General features: G+C 45.0%; 1 protein-coding gene across 4 annotated transcripts in view; it reads right to left on the bottom strand.

Moving 5' to 3' along the window:
- The window catches only part of SEPTIN11 (septin 11), an 89,733-nt gene extending 83,173 nt beyond the window's left edge, over window positions 1–6,560 (bottom strand). For all 4 annotated transcript variants that reach the window (XM_060113576.1, XM_060113567.1, XM_060113558.1 and 1 more), the window contains exon 1: window positions 6,386–6,560. In XM_060113576.1, coding sequence (XP_059969559.1) covers window positions 6,386–6,412 — 27 coding nt within the window. In that variant the 5' untranslated portion in view covers window positions 6,413–6,560. The remainder of the gene's footprint in view (window positions 1–6,385) is intronic.
- Between the last annotated feature and the right edge of the window lie 6,497 nt (window positions 6,561–13,057).

Genomic DNA, 13,057 nt, shown 5'->3' with positions numbered 1-13,057 from the left:
AACACCGACCGGCACTTGCAGTCCAAGGTGGGAGGAGTCCTAGCATTCTACCCCACCCTTCAGGACTCAGTTGCTTTGGTGTGTAAGGAAGTAAGACTTTAGTTCTACATCTTGAGGAAGAGCTCAATACAGAAGACTAGACAGAGGAAGGCCTGGTGATGTTGTCACTCTTCTCTGTGCCCTTCCTCAGTCTTTACTTCCTCAGTTCTTTAAGGGCTTGATTTGGCCATGAAAGAAATCAACTCCCCGAGCCTCCCCTGAAACCTGAAGAATTAGTGCTCTGAAGATTTTCAGTGTCTTCCATCAACCAAGTCTAAGAATCTGGGATATCCTATGTTGTGGGTCGGGTGGATAGCATATAAAATATTTAAAGAGCTATGTAGTAAGTACCCATGTCTTGAAGAATGCACTGCAAAAGTGATGTGGTCTCTTCCCACCACCTTCTCAGCCTCACGTCCATCCACTCTATGCCATCCTGAATGCTGATGTCCCTGCTACACTGGATTCCCTTAAGAGGCTCTGCCTTACCTCAGAGCTTTGCACATGCTGTTCCCTTGGCTTGGAACACTTTTCCCTATAGCCACCGCCCCACCTCACTTTCCTTGCTGAGACCTAGTCCTTGCTCATCCTTCAGAGAAATTCTATGAGCATCAGGGACGGCATCTCAAGGACTTACGTCATAACCTCAGCACCTACACAAAGAAAGTGCACAAGATGTATCTGATAAAGCAGATGGATTAGGAAGCCAAGAATGACCACTGATGCATTAGGGTGTTGAGAGTTGTTTTGTTTTTCCACTTCTAACCTATCTATATTATTGTAATTCTACTTCTACAAGAAAAAAGAATTAGAAAGTAAGAAAATCATAAATTCTTCCCAAAGGAATGTTACTTAATTATCAAAAACAGACACAATCCCACAAGGACTCAGAGGCAAAAAATATACAAATCAATTTTCACTGCAAAGTAAATGAGCTGTTACAGTGGAGGATTCCTGGACTGAATGTCAATATTATGACATAGTATGAGTGTGTTTCGTGTTTGGTAATTGCAATCATTGTTGCTTTTGTTATGGTCATCCATTTACAATGCTTGGTGTCAGTTGATTTATCTCTTGTAAAAATAAAATACAGTGTGTGTGTGTGAAAAAAAAAACAGACACATTTTATGTTAGGTATATTTTCACAACAATTTTTAAAATTAAAAAAAAAAAAAAGCAGGAACCAAGCTCCCCCTTGTTGGATACGAGGATGTTCTTTTGGAGCATGAAGCCATTCCTACACCTCTCCACCCAGGCCTGGCCCGAGTCAACACATCACACTCCATCCCACAGGGTCCTAGTTCAGCAGGTGGACTGAACGCATCCACACAACTCAACTTCCTGCATCCTTTGACTTGAGCAATGCGCTCACCCTCACTGGCACCAATCCTGAAAAGGTGTTTCTAAGGCCTTGGCTCTGGTCACATCAGGCAACAGACTCCTGATTTCTCCCTCAGGCCAGGCGTGAGACAATGCATACTTGATTTTTAGATCACCAGCATTCTTTTTAGAAATCTGTCTGTTTCACCTTAGCCCAAGTCTTGTTTCTATGTTCAACAGCAGCCGCATTGATGGGCTGCCAGAAGGCCTGAGTGGATAGGAGAGGTATTGTTTAGTTGAAAGGCGGTTTTCTGTCAATCTGGATTAAAACAAACAAACTAAAAAAACAAAACAAAGGGGGTATCAATTATATTGTAAAGTAGTTCTCTTTGGGAAAAAGGATTGAAGCTTTAGATCTACTGGGTCTTTGTTTAAATAATCATTCAGCTTGGCTGACCCCAGTTGAGACAGTTTAGCTAAGGCTATGAAAGACAGTTCCCAATAAATGATAAAATCCAAGAGCATCCCCTACCCTCCCCCCCAACCAAGTTTAAGGCCCTATAAAGACAAACACAGGCACAGGAAACCCTGATTGTAGCTTGCTCCGCAGGGAGCCTAAATCCGAAGATCATCATCAGCTGTGGCATCATCAGTGTAATAAACACTGGGTCTTTTGGTAATCAATCAAAGCAGGCCATCCAAATCATTCATCCCTTTGTCTGGACACAGACATAGCATGGCCCCTGTGAAAGCACTAAGCATCTGTTTCCTCGATTATACGAATGTCCAAATAGTCAGACGGAGTACTCCCAGGCACACAGTTTGGTTTCTTAGTAGCAGTTTATATGGTATGGGTTATGCCTGCTGCTGTAAACCTCAAAAAGTTGATGAGAATAATCTAAGAACTGTTACATCAGGACGATGGGATATGAGTAGTTTTCATCTTTTAATCAATTCCTTGGGTCAGTTTTTCATCGTGATGTAGACATATCATTTTTAAAGAAGATACTTTAGAAGACAGAAAAATAATCTACAGCTTTCAAAAGATTTAATCCTTCCCCAGGTCCAAAAGCCACAGCCCTCCATGTAGGGGCCACATCCTCAAGTCATAGAAATGGCAATTTTACAACAAGGGAAAATAACATTTCGTTGTCAGTCTTCATCCTCCTGCTGAAGACAGACCATATCTTTAGGAACTGCCTATAATGATCCTCGAACAGATAAGATCCTTTAACCTGCATCATAGCTGTTGACTCAGCAATAGGCACATAATTTCCTTTCTCCGCTATTGAAGTTTGTTTCTGTAATACACACGGACACTAAATCTCTCAGAAAATAAAAGCTCCAGGTAAGAAGGAATTTCTCTGTTGTCCACTACTGTATCCCTGGCACCTAGAACAGTACCTGGCACACAGGAGGTGCTCAATAAAGTGTTAAATAAGCTAATGAATGAACTTGGATTTCCATTCCTTTTGGCGCAGTGGATAAAAGGATAATTAAACTTGTTTCTTGAACGATATCATAGGGGAATCTCCACCACTGGAAAGACTTAAACACTTCTGTTAGGGATAATGTAGAAAATATTTCTTTTTGCATTGGGGAGGAGGCTGAACCAAATGACCTCTAAAGTCCTTTTAAACCCCCAGACCTTATAACTTGATGAACACTACTCCTTAAAAGAGAGGATCAGCTACTTAAAGCCTGTTCCCAGGTAGAGTAAATTACCATGCTCTGATTAAAACAAAGATAATAGCGGCCCTGGGACTTGGATGCCAAAATACTAACTCATCCAAAATGTGCACACATCCCTAGGGGAGAAATGCTCTTGCTAATCAACAGTCACTCTGGAAACAGCAGATGTGCTTCAGGGGCTTCTGGGAGCCAAGTCCAAAAACCACTCCTGGGAAAATGGAGAAGCTAAGGGTCGAGATTAAAATGGAAATAAACAGTATCACACCAGACTGACGCTTCTGTTTCCCAGCCAACAACAAATCCACTTAAGAAACGTCTGAATTTAGCCTTGAAGTTAAAATGGTTATAACTGAAGATAACCACTTCGTAAGATAGAAAATACTGCATTTGATATATAAGGATTTTTGCCCAGTAACATGTCATATGTACCTGAGGTATCACACTCAGATGTTCAAGTTCAAGAATGTCTGTCTAAAGTTGAGGGCAAGTTATTCTGGTTGAACTTTTCTTCAATCTGAATGAGAGAGGCAGTCTGTAGGGGAAGGAGATATGTTCACATTTTCCTAAACAAAAAAAAAATCTAATTCTAAAGGAGTAACTAGGGAAACTCCATTCACAGTCAACTTTGGAGTGATTCTTTTCTAGCAACACACCCTTCCTTTCTTTTGTTCAAATCGTAGAATAGATACGGGGAAAGGAGGGCCAGCGAATTCCACCATGAAGGATTCTGTGTAGAGACCCTGGGGCTGGGTTTGGAGAATCTTCTGCATTCACAGGGGTTGTTTTGAAGACCTAACTGCAAACACTACACTTAAAACAGGAACCGAATGAACAAAGTGAAACAGTTCAACAATTCCTTGGAAAATGTATGAAAAGACTTTTTTTTAACTTGGTAGTCAACTCCTGATCACCCCTACCACAACTCGGTCCAAAAAAAAGTCTTCTGTTTCCAAACTGTAAGTAACTTAATCTTAATTCTAATGACAACAGGGAATGTGCAGAGAAAGCAGTTACCTCCTCTGTACACACACACTTTGTAAAATCGCCTCTATTTTTTGAATGAGAGAGGTCTTACACAAGAGTTCTGTGGAATTAAGCTCACATCTGGTTGGCAGACCTGGTGTTGGACATGATTGTGGCCACACAACTAAATCTTAAATCCACATACTGTTCCTATTTAACTAACATATATGAACTAATTTATAGAAAATGTGCAGCAAATTATTTCTCCCACCTCCCCCATGCCTCAAGAATGCACCAGCAATAGGTGTTACTGAAAGACACCCTGCCCACACACACACAGAACATTTGCATATAGCCACTGTCCAATTATCTAAAGCAGATATTGTTATTTATCTGAATCTGTGCTCTGTAAATGTGTGTGTGTGTGTGTGTGTGTGTGTGTGTGTGTTGGGGAAGGGGGGTAGGGTAGGGGGGGTGGGAGTAGTAATTTAACCAGATAAACTTGACCTCTCTGGACCTCAATATTCTCACCAGAAAAATAAAGGGATCAGCTCAGAGACTATGCAAATTCCCGCAGTAACAACAATCTATGACCACTAATTATCAAGAAGACACCTGAATTCTTAAGTGTTTGTCATTAAATATTAGAGTTTAAACTACCTAAAAGACCCACCGTTACACTTCAATATGACCACTGCGCATTTTCTGGCGGCGGAGAATGTCTTTGAAAACATCGCGGCAGCTGAACCACCAAACCGGGTGAGAGCACGCTGAAGGACTCCGCTAATTATGGGGGAGGGGCGCAAAAAGCGACTGTATTTGGAGGAAGAGTTGGGAGAAGGGCCGGGGGTTTGAGAGCACAGACTTGCAATTTGCATTTCTGGGCTTGCAGAGCTTCCAGTATCTCCGCGAGACTTTGTACCTGCAAAATCTCTCAAGCCACCACCTGCAGCTACACAGTTGTGGGAAGGGGAAGAGAGGAAAAGAAAAGGAGGTGGTAGAGCGGGAAGAAACTCGCTCAAGGAGCCCACAAAGCCCATTGGGGCGAAAGTGACTTTGAACAGCGACAAAGAAAAGGGAAAGAGAAAGAGAGGACTCCGCCTTTCCCCACCGGCTCTGCTCCTTTCAGTAAAAAGGGAAGGCCGCCGCCGCCCCTGGCCTCCGCCTTTCACCCGGGATGCAGAGCCCCGGCTGAAACCGCACCCTTGAAGTCCGCCTGCCCTCGGGCCGGGTCCAGAGTCGCTGAATGAGCTTTGCACCGCCCGAGGCGCGGCCCGTGCCCTGCCGGCAAACTCGGGGACTAAGCAGCCCCCTCCCTCCCTCCCCGTCTCCCTCGCCCCGTCCCGGGGCACCCGATTCTCCACGCACCCGCCATCCCTTCCTCTTCCTCGCTCGCCCGCCTCCCCAGCCCGCCGCCCCCGGCCTTCCAACCGCAGAGCATTTTAAAACTTCCACCCACCCCCACAACGGGGCCCTTTGAAAACTTTGTGTATCTACGGCTTTTATCCACATCCTGGTTAGGGCCCGGTCACCAGCGTGGGTGCCTGAGGGTGTCCGGGATCTCACAGTGCACTGGGGAGGCCACCACGGAAATCCCACCCCTTTTTAATTTTTTTTAACACATGAAAGGATGCTCAACATCACTAATCATTAGAGAAGTGCAAATCAAAAGTACAATAAGGTATCACCCCACACCGGTCAGAATGGCCAGCATCAAAAAGTCCACAAACAATAAATGCTGGAGAGGGAGTGGAGAAAAGGGAACCCTCTTGCACTGTTGGTGGGAATGTAAATTGATACAGCCACTATGGAAAACAGTATGGAGGTTCCTTAAAAAACTAAAAATAGAACTACCATACGACCCAGCAATCCCACCCCTTCATTTTTGACCCGCTTCTACAACCGCGTGACCCAACGCTTGGCTTAACAATTCCCACGCCCTGGTCGCCCCTCGGCGCGGGGGAGCCGGGAGGAAACCGCCCCCCCCTACGCACCCGGCGCCTTTCTCGACTGTCACGAGGGGAAAGGTGTGCGCGGGGAGGAGGCAGCCGAGAAATACCGTGGCCAAAAGGATCCTCTTAAAGAAAAAATAGGCGAGGGGTCCTTTTTCTCCCACATCCCGGGAATCGGGGCGCGACGAGGCGATACACTGTTGAATCACGTAGTAGCCGAGCCGCGGGGATCCTCGCCCTCCCCTCAGCCCCAGACACGCGCCCAAATTCATGCACACACCCACAGCTACCGCCGCAGCCGTCCCGAGGCCCCCGCTCCCGGCCCCCAGTATTCCCCGCCGGCCCCCGCCCGCAAGCGGGAACCCCCCCCCCAGCGCCGGAGGAGAAGCGGCCGAGGGAAGCGAGGCCCCAGCACTCACAGATGGTCTCCCCACGGCCACGGCCATCGCGGCTGCTGCTCCAGCTGCGCCCGGGTGCCCTCCGCCAATACTAGCTGCTGCTTGGGCTCCGGCTCCGGCTCGCCTCCCCCGCGCCTCCCTCGCGGCTGCGCTCTGCTAGCGCCCGGCTCCCGCGCGCAACCAGCGGCATCTGCTCCCCCGCCTCCCCACGCCGCCGCCCCTCCCGCTTTATTAGAACAACATGGCCACCCGCCTGGAAGGGACCATTTGCTTCCCCAGGAAGGGGTGTGAGCCTGCGCGCCCGGGCTCAGGCGGTGGGAGGGAAGATGGTAGGCGGGCGGGCCTCCAGCCCTGGTCGGCAGGTCCAGGCCGCAGAGCTCGCTCTTGTCGAATGTAGCGGGCGGTCCCGAAATGACCGTCTCCCGTGCCACCGAAAGCCCCCAGCCTGTGGGCCGGCCGCCACCCCCGTTCCACCAAGTGCTGGAGTCCGAGTAAAAGCCTGGGCGCGGAGGTCCCAGCCCCGGTTCCCGCCACGCGCTTCGCCAAGCTGGTAGCTGGAGCGGCTGCGGAGAGGGAGACCGGACACGGGCGAGACAGGTCCACGGGGACAGCATCTCGCGGAAAGTTAGCCCCAGGCAAGCACGCCCCGCCCGGAGGAACCGGCTTGGAAGGGGAGCGGGCTACTAGGGAGAGCGGTGGGCGACCGAGGTGGGCTGGGCCGACCCCCGCGAGGGAAGAGTTCCCCTCCACAATTCTTCTCTTCCTAAGGGAGAGATTAAAAGGCAGGCAGCTGGAAGCTGTCACTGTAGCGTGCGGCCGGGTAGGCGACCACAGTGGAGAGGAAGAGGCTGTAGAAGTTGCTGCGGCGGACGACTAACCTCAGCCTGCCGCAGAGGAGGAAAAGGACGCCCCCGCCGGAGAATTAAAGCAGCTGTTGACTGCCCTAGAGTGTGGGGGCCGAGGCCTCCCCCGGCTGTAACCCGAGAGCTGGGCACACGTGAGAGCTCAGCCGACTCTTTTTGATCGCTGGAGACTGACCGGACGACCCGGAAGGCGGGCGCGCGGGCCTGCGGCTGGGGGGCGCGGCGACGGCGCCAGTCTGTGCTACTCCGAGCGCGTGGGAATGGGAAACTGCTCCGCGGTGGGGAAGGACTTTTCCCGCAGATGTCGGGGGCGTCGCAGCGTGTCTGTGTGGAGTGCAGAATGGCAGGGTCCTGGTGCAGGCCGGGTGGCGCGGCACCCCGGCAAGAGCTGGGCGGTGAGGTGTGCGGGAGGTGCTGTCTATTCCCGCGGCCTCTCTTAGGGTCGAGGAGGGAGGGGCCCAGGACGACAAGGTGATTGAGGATAGCTCCCGGTCGGGGGCCGGGAGCCAGTTGGATCCAAGCGCAGGGAAAGTGTGGTGAGGCGATGAAGGGCTGTCATCAGCCCACGGGATTGCGCCCTTAGGGAAAACCCTGGCCTATTGAATTAGGTGAAAGAAACCACCTCTTTTAGACTGGGGCGCCTCAGAGCCTGACCTGAGACTCAAAGCACCCAGGTTTCTCGAGGCCTTGCGTCTGCCGCTCCTGCTTTCTCTGCCCCAGATGGGTCGCAGGATTCAAACGCGCGCCGCGCCGCCTTTGGCTAAGGGTGGGTGGGCTCCGGGCGCGCAAACAGCTGCTGCGAGGCAGACGCTGGGTTGCCCCTGGAGCGGTCAAGGGGCTAGAGGCCACCCAAGCTGAATTACACCCGCAGCATCCTGGTGGGACCGCCAGGAATGAGAATACGATGAAAGTACACTCGGTGAAAGAAAGATGAGGGGCTCTTCAGCCTGTGGCCCAGACCCTCAGAGCACTAACCTCTTCAGTTTGGACCAGTTTCTACCCCTAGACTTCAAATCTTTTGAAGACAAGGACCACCATTTTACGTCAAGCATGCATTAGGCACTCTGTAAGCGTTGAGTTACGATTACCAGGTGCGTGCGTGCTATGTAAAGGGAGGGGGAAAGAAATACTTCGGTCTGCAGCTCTCTGTACATGGACATTTTTTTCCTTCTCCCAGAGAGAGGATTACACAGCGGCACTGCCCATGGACAAGAGGTCTCAGGTAAACCCTATGAAAGGAGCTCCACAGGCTGCCAACCGGATAAGGGCAGTTACAAACCAACTCTCCATTTTATGTTACATAGACCAGACCAGACTGCAGGACTTTATTCATTGTTTTTAATTTTATTTATTTTGTTTGCAAATGCTTAGGTTGAAACAGCTGATTAGTTGTTAAGAATGTGAACTCCCTACCTTTGTTGGTAGGTTATTTTATTTATGCTCATCACAAAGCTTAAAGTCACTTATTCCAACATCTAATCTGTTTGAGGAAACCCTTTTAGGATAAAATCGTCAGTTTACCCAGCTTCTGCCTGATTTTTTTCACTGATTAGGAGCAAGCAGTGCCTTAAATTACCCCCTCCTTGTTTTTTTGGCAGGTAGGCATATATATACATATATATATATATATATATGTATATATATATTTAATAAATATACAATATATATATATTTAATAAATATACAATTTAAATCCTTTCAACCAAGGAAGGCTATTTCAGAATTTCAGTTCTCATTTTGAAGTTAAATATCATTCTACAACCAGACTACCTAGATTCAAAATCCTGGCTTTACTATTGATATGTCACAGCTGTGTGACCTTGGGCAAATTACTTAACCTTTCAGTGCTTCAATTATCTCATCTTTAAAACCTGTTTAGTAATAGCTCCTCCCTAATAGAATTGCTAAGAGATTAGATTACCTTTTAATTCTGCCCAGCACTGTGCTAGGAACTAAAAAAAGTTTTTACTGAGGATGCCTCTCTGACAGTCTGCTGAGAGACAGATGTTTAAACAACTCTGATAAATAGGCCAAATCTTAGAAAAGATGTATGAATTATGGGATTTCAAAGCACAGTAGAAGGAGCTATTCACTGCCTGTCAGAACAGGAAAGGCTTCATCAAAGAGTTGGAGGAGGGGCGAGAGCAAGGAAGACATTCCAAACACGGGAAGAGAATGAGCAAAGATTCGGTGGTTTCAAAGGTAATGATGCTATGGGAAGGATAGGTAATTTGGCATTGCTACAATGTAGCAGCCTTAGAGGGAGTCTGGTAGAGTGGGGAGAACACAACACAGCACTTGGACTCCAGATTATCACTTATCAGCTTTGTGACATGGAGCACATTAGCCTTTCTTCATCTCATTTTTCCCTACTGCAAAATAGGGTAGTAATCGTGAGTTCTGATGGAGGATATCCATGCTCCTGCCTACAGGAGAACCTGAACTTAAAGGGCTTTCTTTCCTTTAGATTCAGTTAGTTGAGTTCAGGCAATGGGGAACAACAGCAATACAACAAAGAGTCTGGGTATTTATTCCCCAATGCTCCCTTGCTATGGCATGACTGCAGGCTGGCTACATCTGAAGGTCACAGTTACTCTAGGTTATTCTAGGGTAAACCCCTTGTGGTTTCTCTACATTTTGCCCACACCTTTTCAAGTAGCCTTTTCTTAAACTCTACTGAAATTATCCAATAGGAATGTACCATCTCAACCTTAACAGATTCAGTCCATCAGAGAATTGTTTTACTCAGAGTTAACTGAGAAAATATAGGTATGCTATTATTAGAATGACCTATAACTTATTGTCCAAACTTCGAAACTTCAGAGACTGAAAAAAAGCATTGGTGCCATTAGTAACTACACTAGGACAATAGGCACAAACCAGGACTTATGGTCACCCTAGCTATTATTACAAGTTATTAATTGAGAGATGATCATACTAACATACAGAGATTATGAGTAAGATTATAATGTCTCAACGCAAGAGTGCTTATTCGTGTTTCACAAAGTCTGATATATTCAGTGAATGTTGAGCTGCATTGGAATGGAGATGAGGCTAGGCACTATGCTACCAAAAGTCTTTATTGCCATACTAAGGATTTGGAATGTGATCCTGTGGGCAATGAAGAGCCAAGGAGGTTAACCATATATTTGCGTTTTAGAAAAGATCTCTACTGAATATTTGACATTGTTAGTTATGCCAGATCTATTCCCTTCTTAATGGAACCCCATTTTGCTTGGGGAGATTTTCCAACAAATGTTCCACCTTGATGGAAAATAAATGCCTCTACAAGAGAGGTTCCTAAAGTTGCTTTCCATCAAATCCTTCCTCTTACCACCAAAGTATATCCAAGAGAGCATGTGATTTAAGCTTGGTCAGTCAGACACTGTTAAGTTTGAATCTTCAATTAAGGACCCAAAGACAGTACAAATTGTTAGAGTTCATGCATTCCATAATCTATTTTTATTTCTTAAGCTATCTAGAGCTTGTTTCTGTGACTTGCAGTCAAACAACCCTAACTAACACATCACCTTGATTCCAGTAAAAAAAAAAAAAGATAAATGATGAATTAGGAACACTATAAGAGACAGGGAATAAGTTAGAAGCTGTTACCACTTTCATTTCAAACAGTATAACTGACAACAGATCGTGAACCCCTCCTGCAACATAATATATAAAAATGTTCTAATATTTTAAAACACATCCATACTGGAGAGGAAAAAGTAAAACTATCTCTATTCACATAAACTTGTATATTGAAAATCCTATGAAATCCACTAAAGAATCATTAGAACTAATATGAATTCAACAAGGTTGTATTGATACAAAATCAGTACACAAAAATCAGTTGTTTTTCTACACACTTGCAATGAACGATCCAAAAATGAAATTAAGAAAACAATTTCATTTACAGTAACATCAAAAAGAATGAAATATTAAGGAATAAATTTAACAAAAGAAGTACAAAACTTCCATTAAAAACATTGCTGGAAGAAATTTTTCAAAGTCTAAGTAAATGGAAAAACACCTCATGTTCATGGATTGGAAGACTTAACATTGTTAATATGGCACTACTCTCCATATTGATCTACAGATTTATCACAATCCCTATCAGAATTCTAGCTGGCTTATTTGTAGAAACCAATCTGATTCTAAAATTCATATAAAATTTTAGGGACCCAGAATAGTCAAAATTTGGACTCCCACTTCCATATTTCAAATTTTACTACAAAGCAAGTAATCAAGGCAGTGTGGTACTGGCATAAGGATAGATATAAAGATTAATGGAATAGAATTGACAGAAATGAACTCAAGTGTTATGGTCAACTGGACAAGGCCATTCAATGCGGGAAAGAATAATCTTTTTAACAAATGGTACTGGGAAACTAGGCAGATGCAATAGAATAAATTCCACTCCTTAATCACCTACCACATACAAAAATTATTTCAAAATGTATCAAAGATCTAAATGTAAGAGCTAAAACTATATAAAACTCTTAGTAGAAAATATAGAGCTAAGTTTTCATGATGTTGGATTTGGCAATAGATTTTTAGATATGACATCAAAAGCACAAGCAACAAAAGACTCAAAATTTAAAACTTTTGTGCTTCAAGGACACAAAAGTGAAAAGACAACATACACAATAAGAAAAAATATTTGCAAATCATATATCTGATAAGAGACTTGTATCTAGAATATATAAAGAACTCTTCCAACTTAATAATAAGACAATTTTTTTAATGGTTAAAGGATTTGAAAAAACATTTGTCCAAAAAGATGTACAAATGGCCATAAAAGATCATGAAAAGATTCTTGACTTCATTAGAAAGAGATGCCACTTAATATCCACTAGGGTGGCTATAATCTTTTAAAAAATCATGTAACGGGCCTCCCTGGTGGCGCAGTGGTTGAGAGTCTGCCTGCCGATGCAGGGGATACGGGTTCGTGCCCCGGTCTGGGAGGATCCCATATGCCGCGGAGCGGCTGGGCCCGTGAGCCATGGCCGCTGGGCCTGCGCATCCGGAGCCTGTGCTCCGCAGCGGGAGAGGCCACAACAGTGAGAGGCCCACATAACGCAAAAAAAAAAAAAAATCATGTAACAAGTTTCATCAAGGATGTGGAGAAATTAGATCCCTCATACACTTGGTGGGGATGTCAAATAGTACAGCCACTTTGGAAAACAGTTTGGCAGTTTCTCAAATGGTTGAACATAGAGTTAGCATATGACTCCACAATGCCACTCCTAGGTATATACCCAAGAGAAATTAAAACGTATGTCCACACAAAAACTTAAACAGGCCCATTCATAGCATTATTCACAATAGCCAAAAGGTGGAAATAATCCCACTGTCCATCAACTGACGAATAGATAAAATATGGTAGATTCATTCAATGGAGTATTGTTTGACCATAAAAAGGAGTTAAATACTGTTAAATAGTACAACATAGATGAATCTTTTAAACATTATGCTATGTGAAAGAAGCCAGCCACAAAAGATCACTTATTATATCATTCTATTTGTATTGTATGTCTAGAATAGGCAAATCTATACAGAAAAAAATAACAGCTAGCTGCTCAGGACTGAGGTGGGATGAAGGGGTACAGAATAACTAAGGGGTATGGGATTTCTTTTTAAGGTGATAAAAGTGTTCTAAAATTTATTATGGTGATATATGAGGTTCCAGTTGTTCTGCTCTCTACCAGCAGTAAGTATATTCAATTTTTAATTTTTTAGTCATTCTAGTAGTTTTGCAGTGGTACCTCAATGTAGTTTTAATTTGCATTTCTCCAGTGACTAATGGTGTTGAGAATCTTTTCATTTGCCTATT

The sequence above is a fragment of the Mesoplodon densirostris genome, chromosome 1 (assembly GCF_025265405.1).
Source record: "Mesoplodon densirostris isolate mMesDen1 chromosome 1, mMesDen1 primary haplotype, whole genome shotgun sequence".
In the NCBI taxonomy this organism is placed as follows: Eukaryota; Metazoa; Chordata; class Mammalia; order Artiodactyla; family Ziphiidae; genus Mesoplodon; species Mesoplodon densirostris.
Note: the sequence above shows the minus strand (reverse complement) of the source record. Positions and strands in the feature narration are given on the sequence as shown.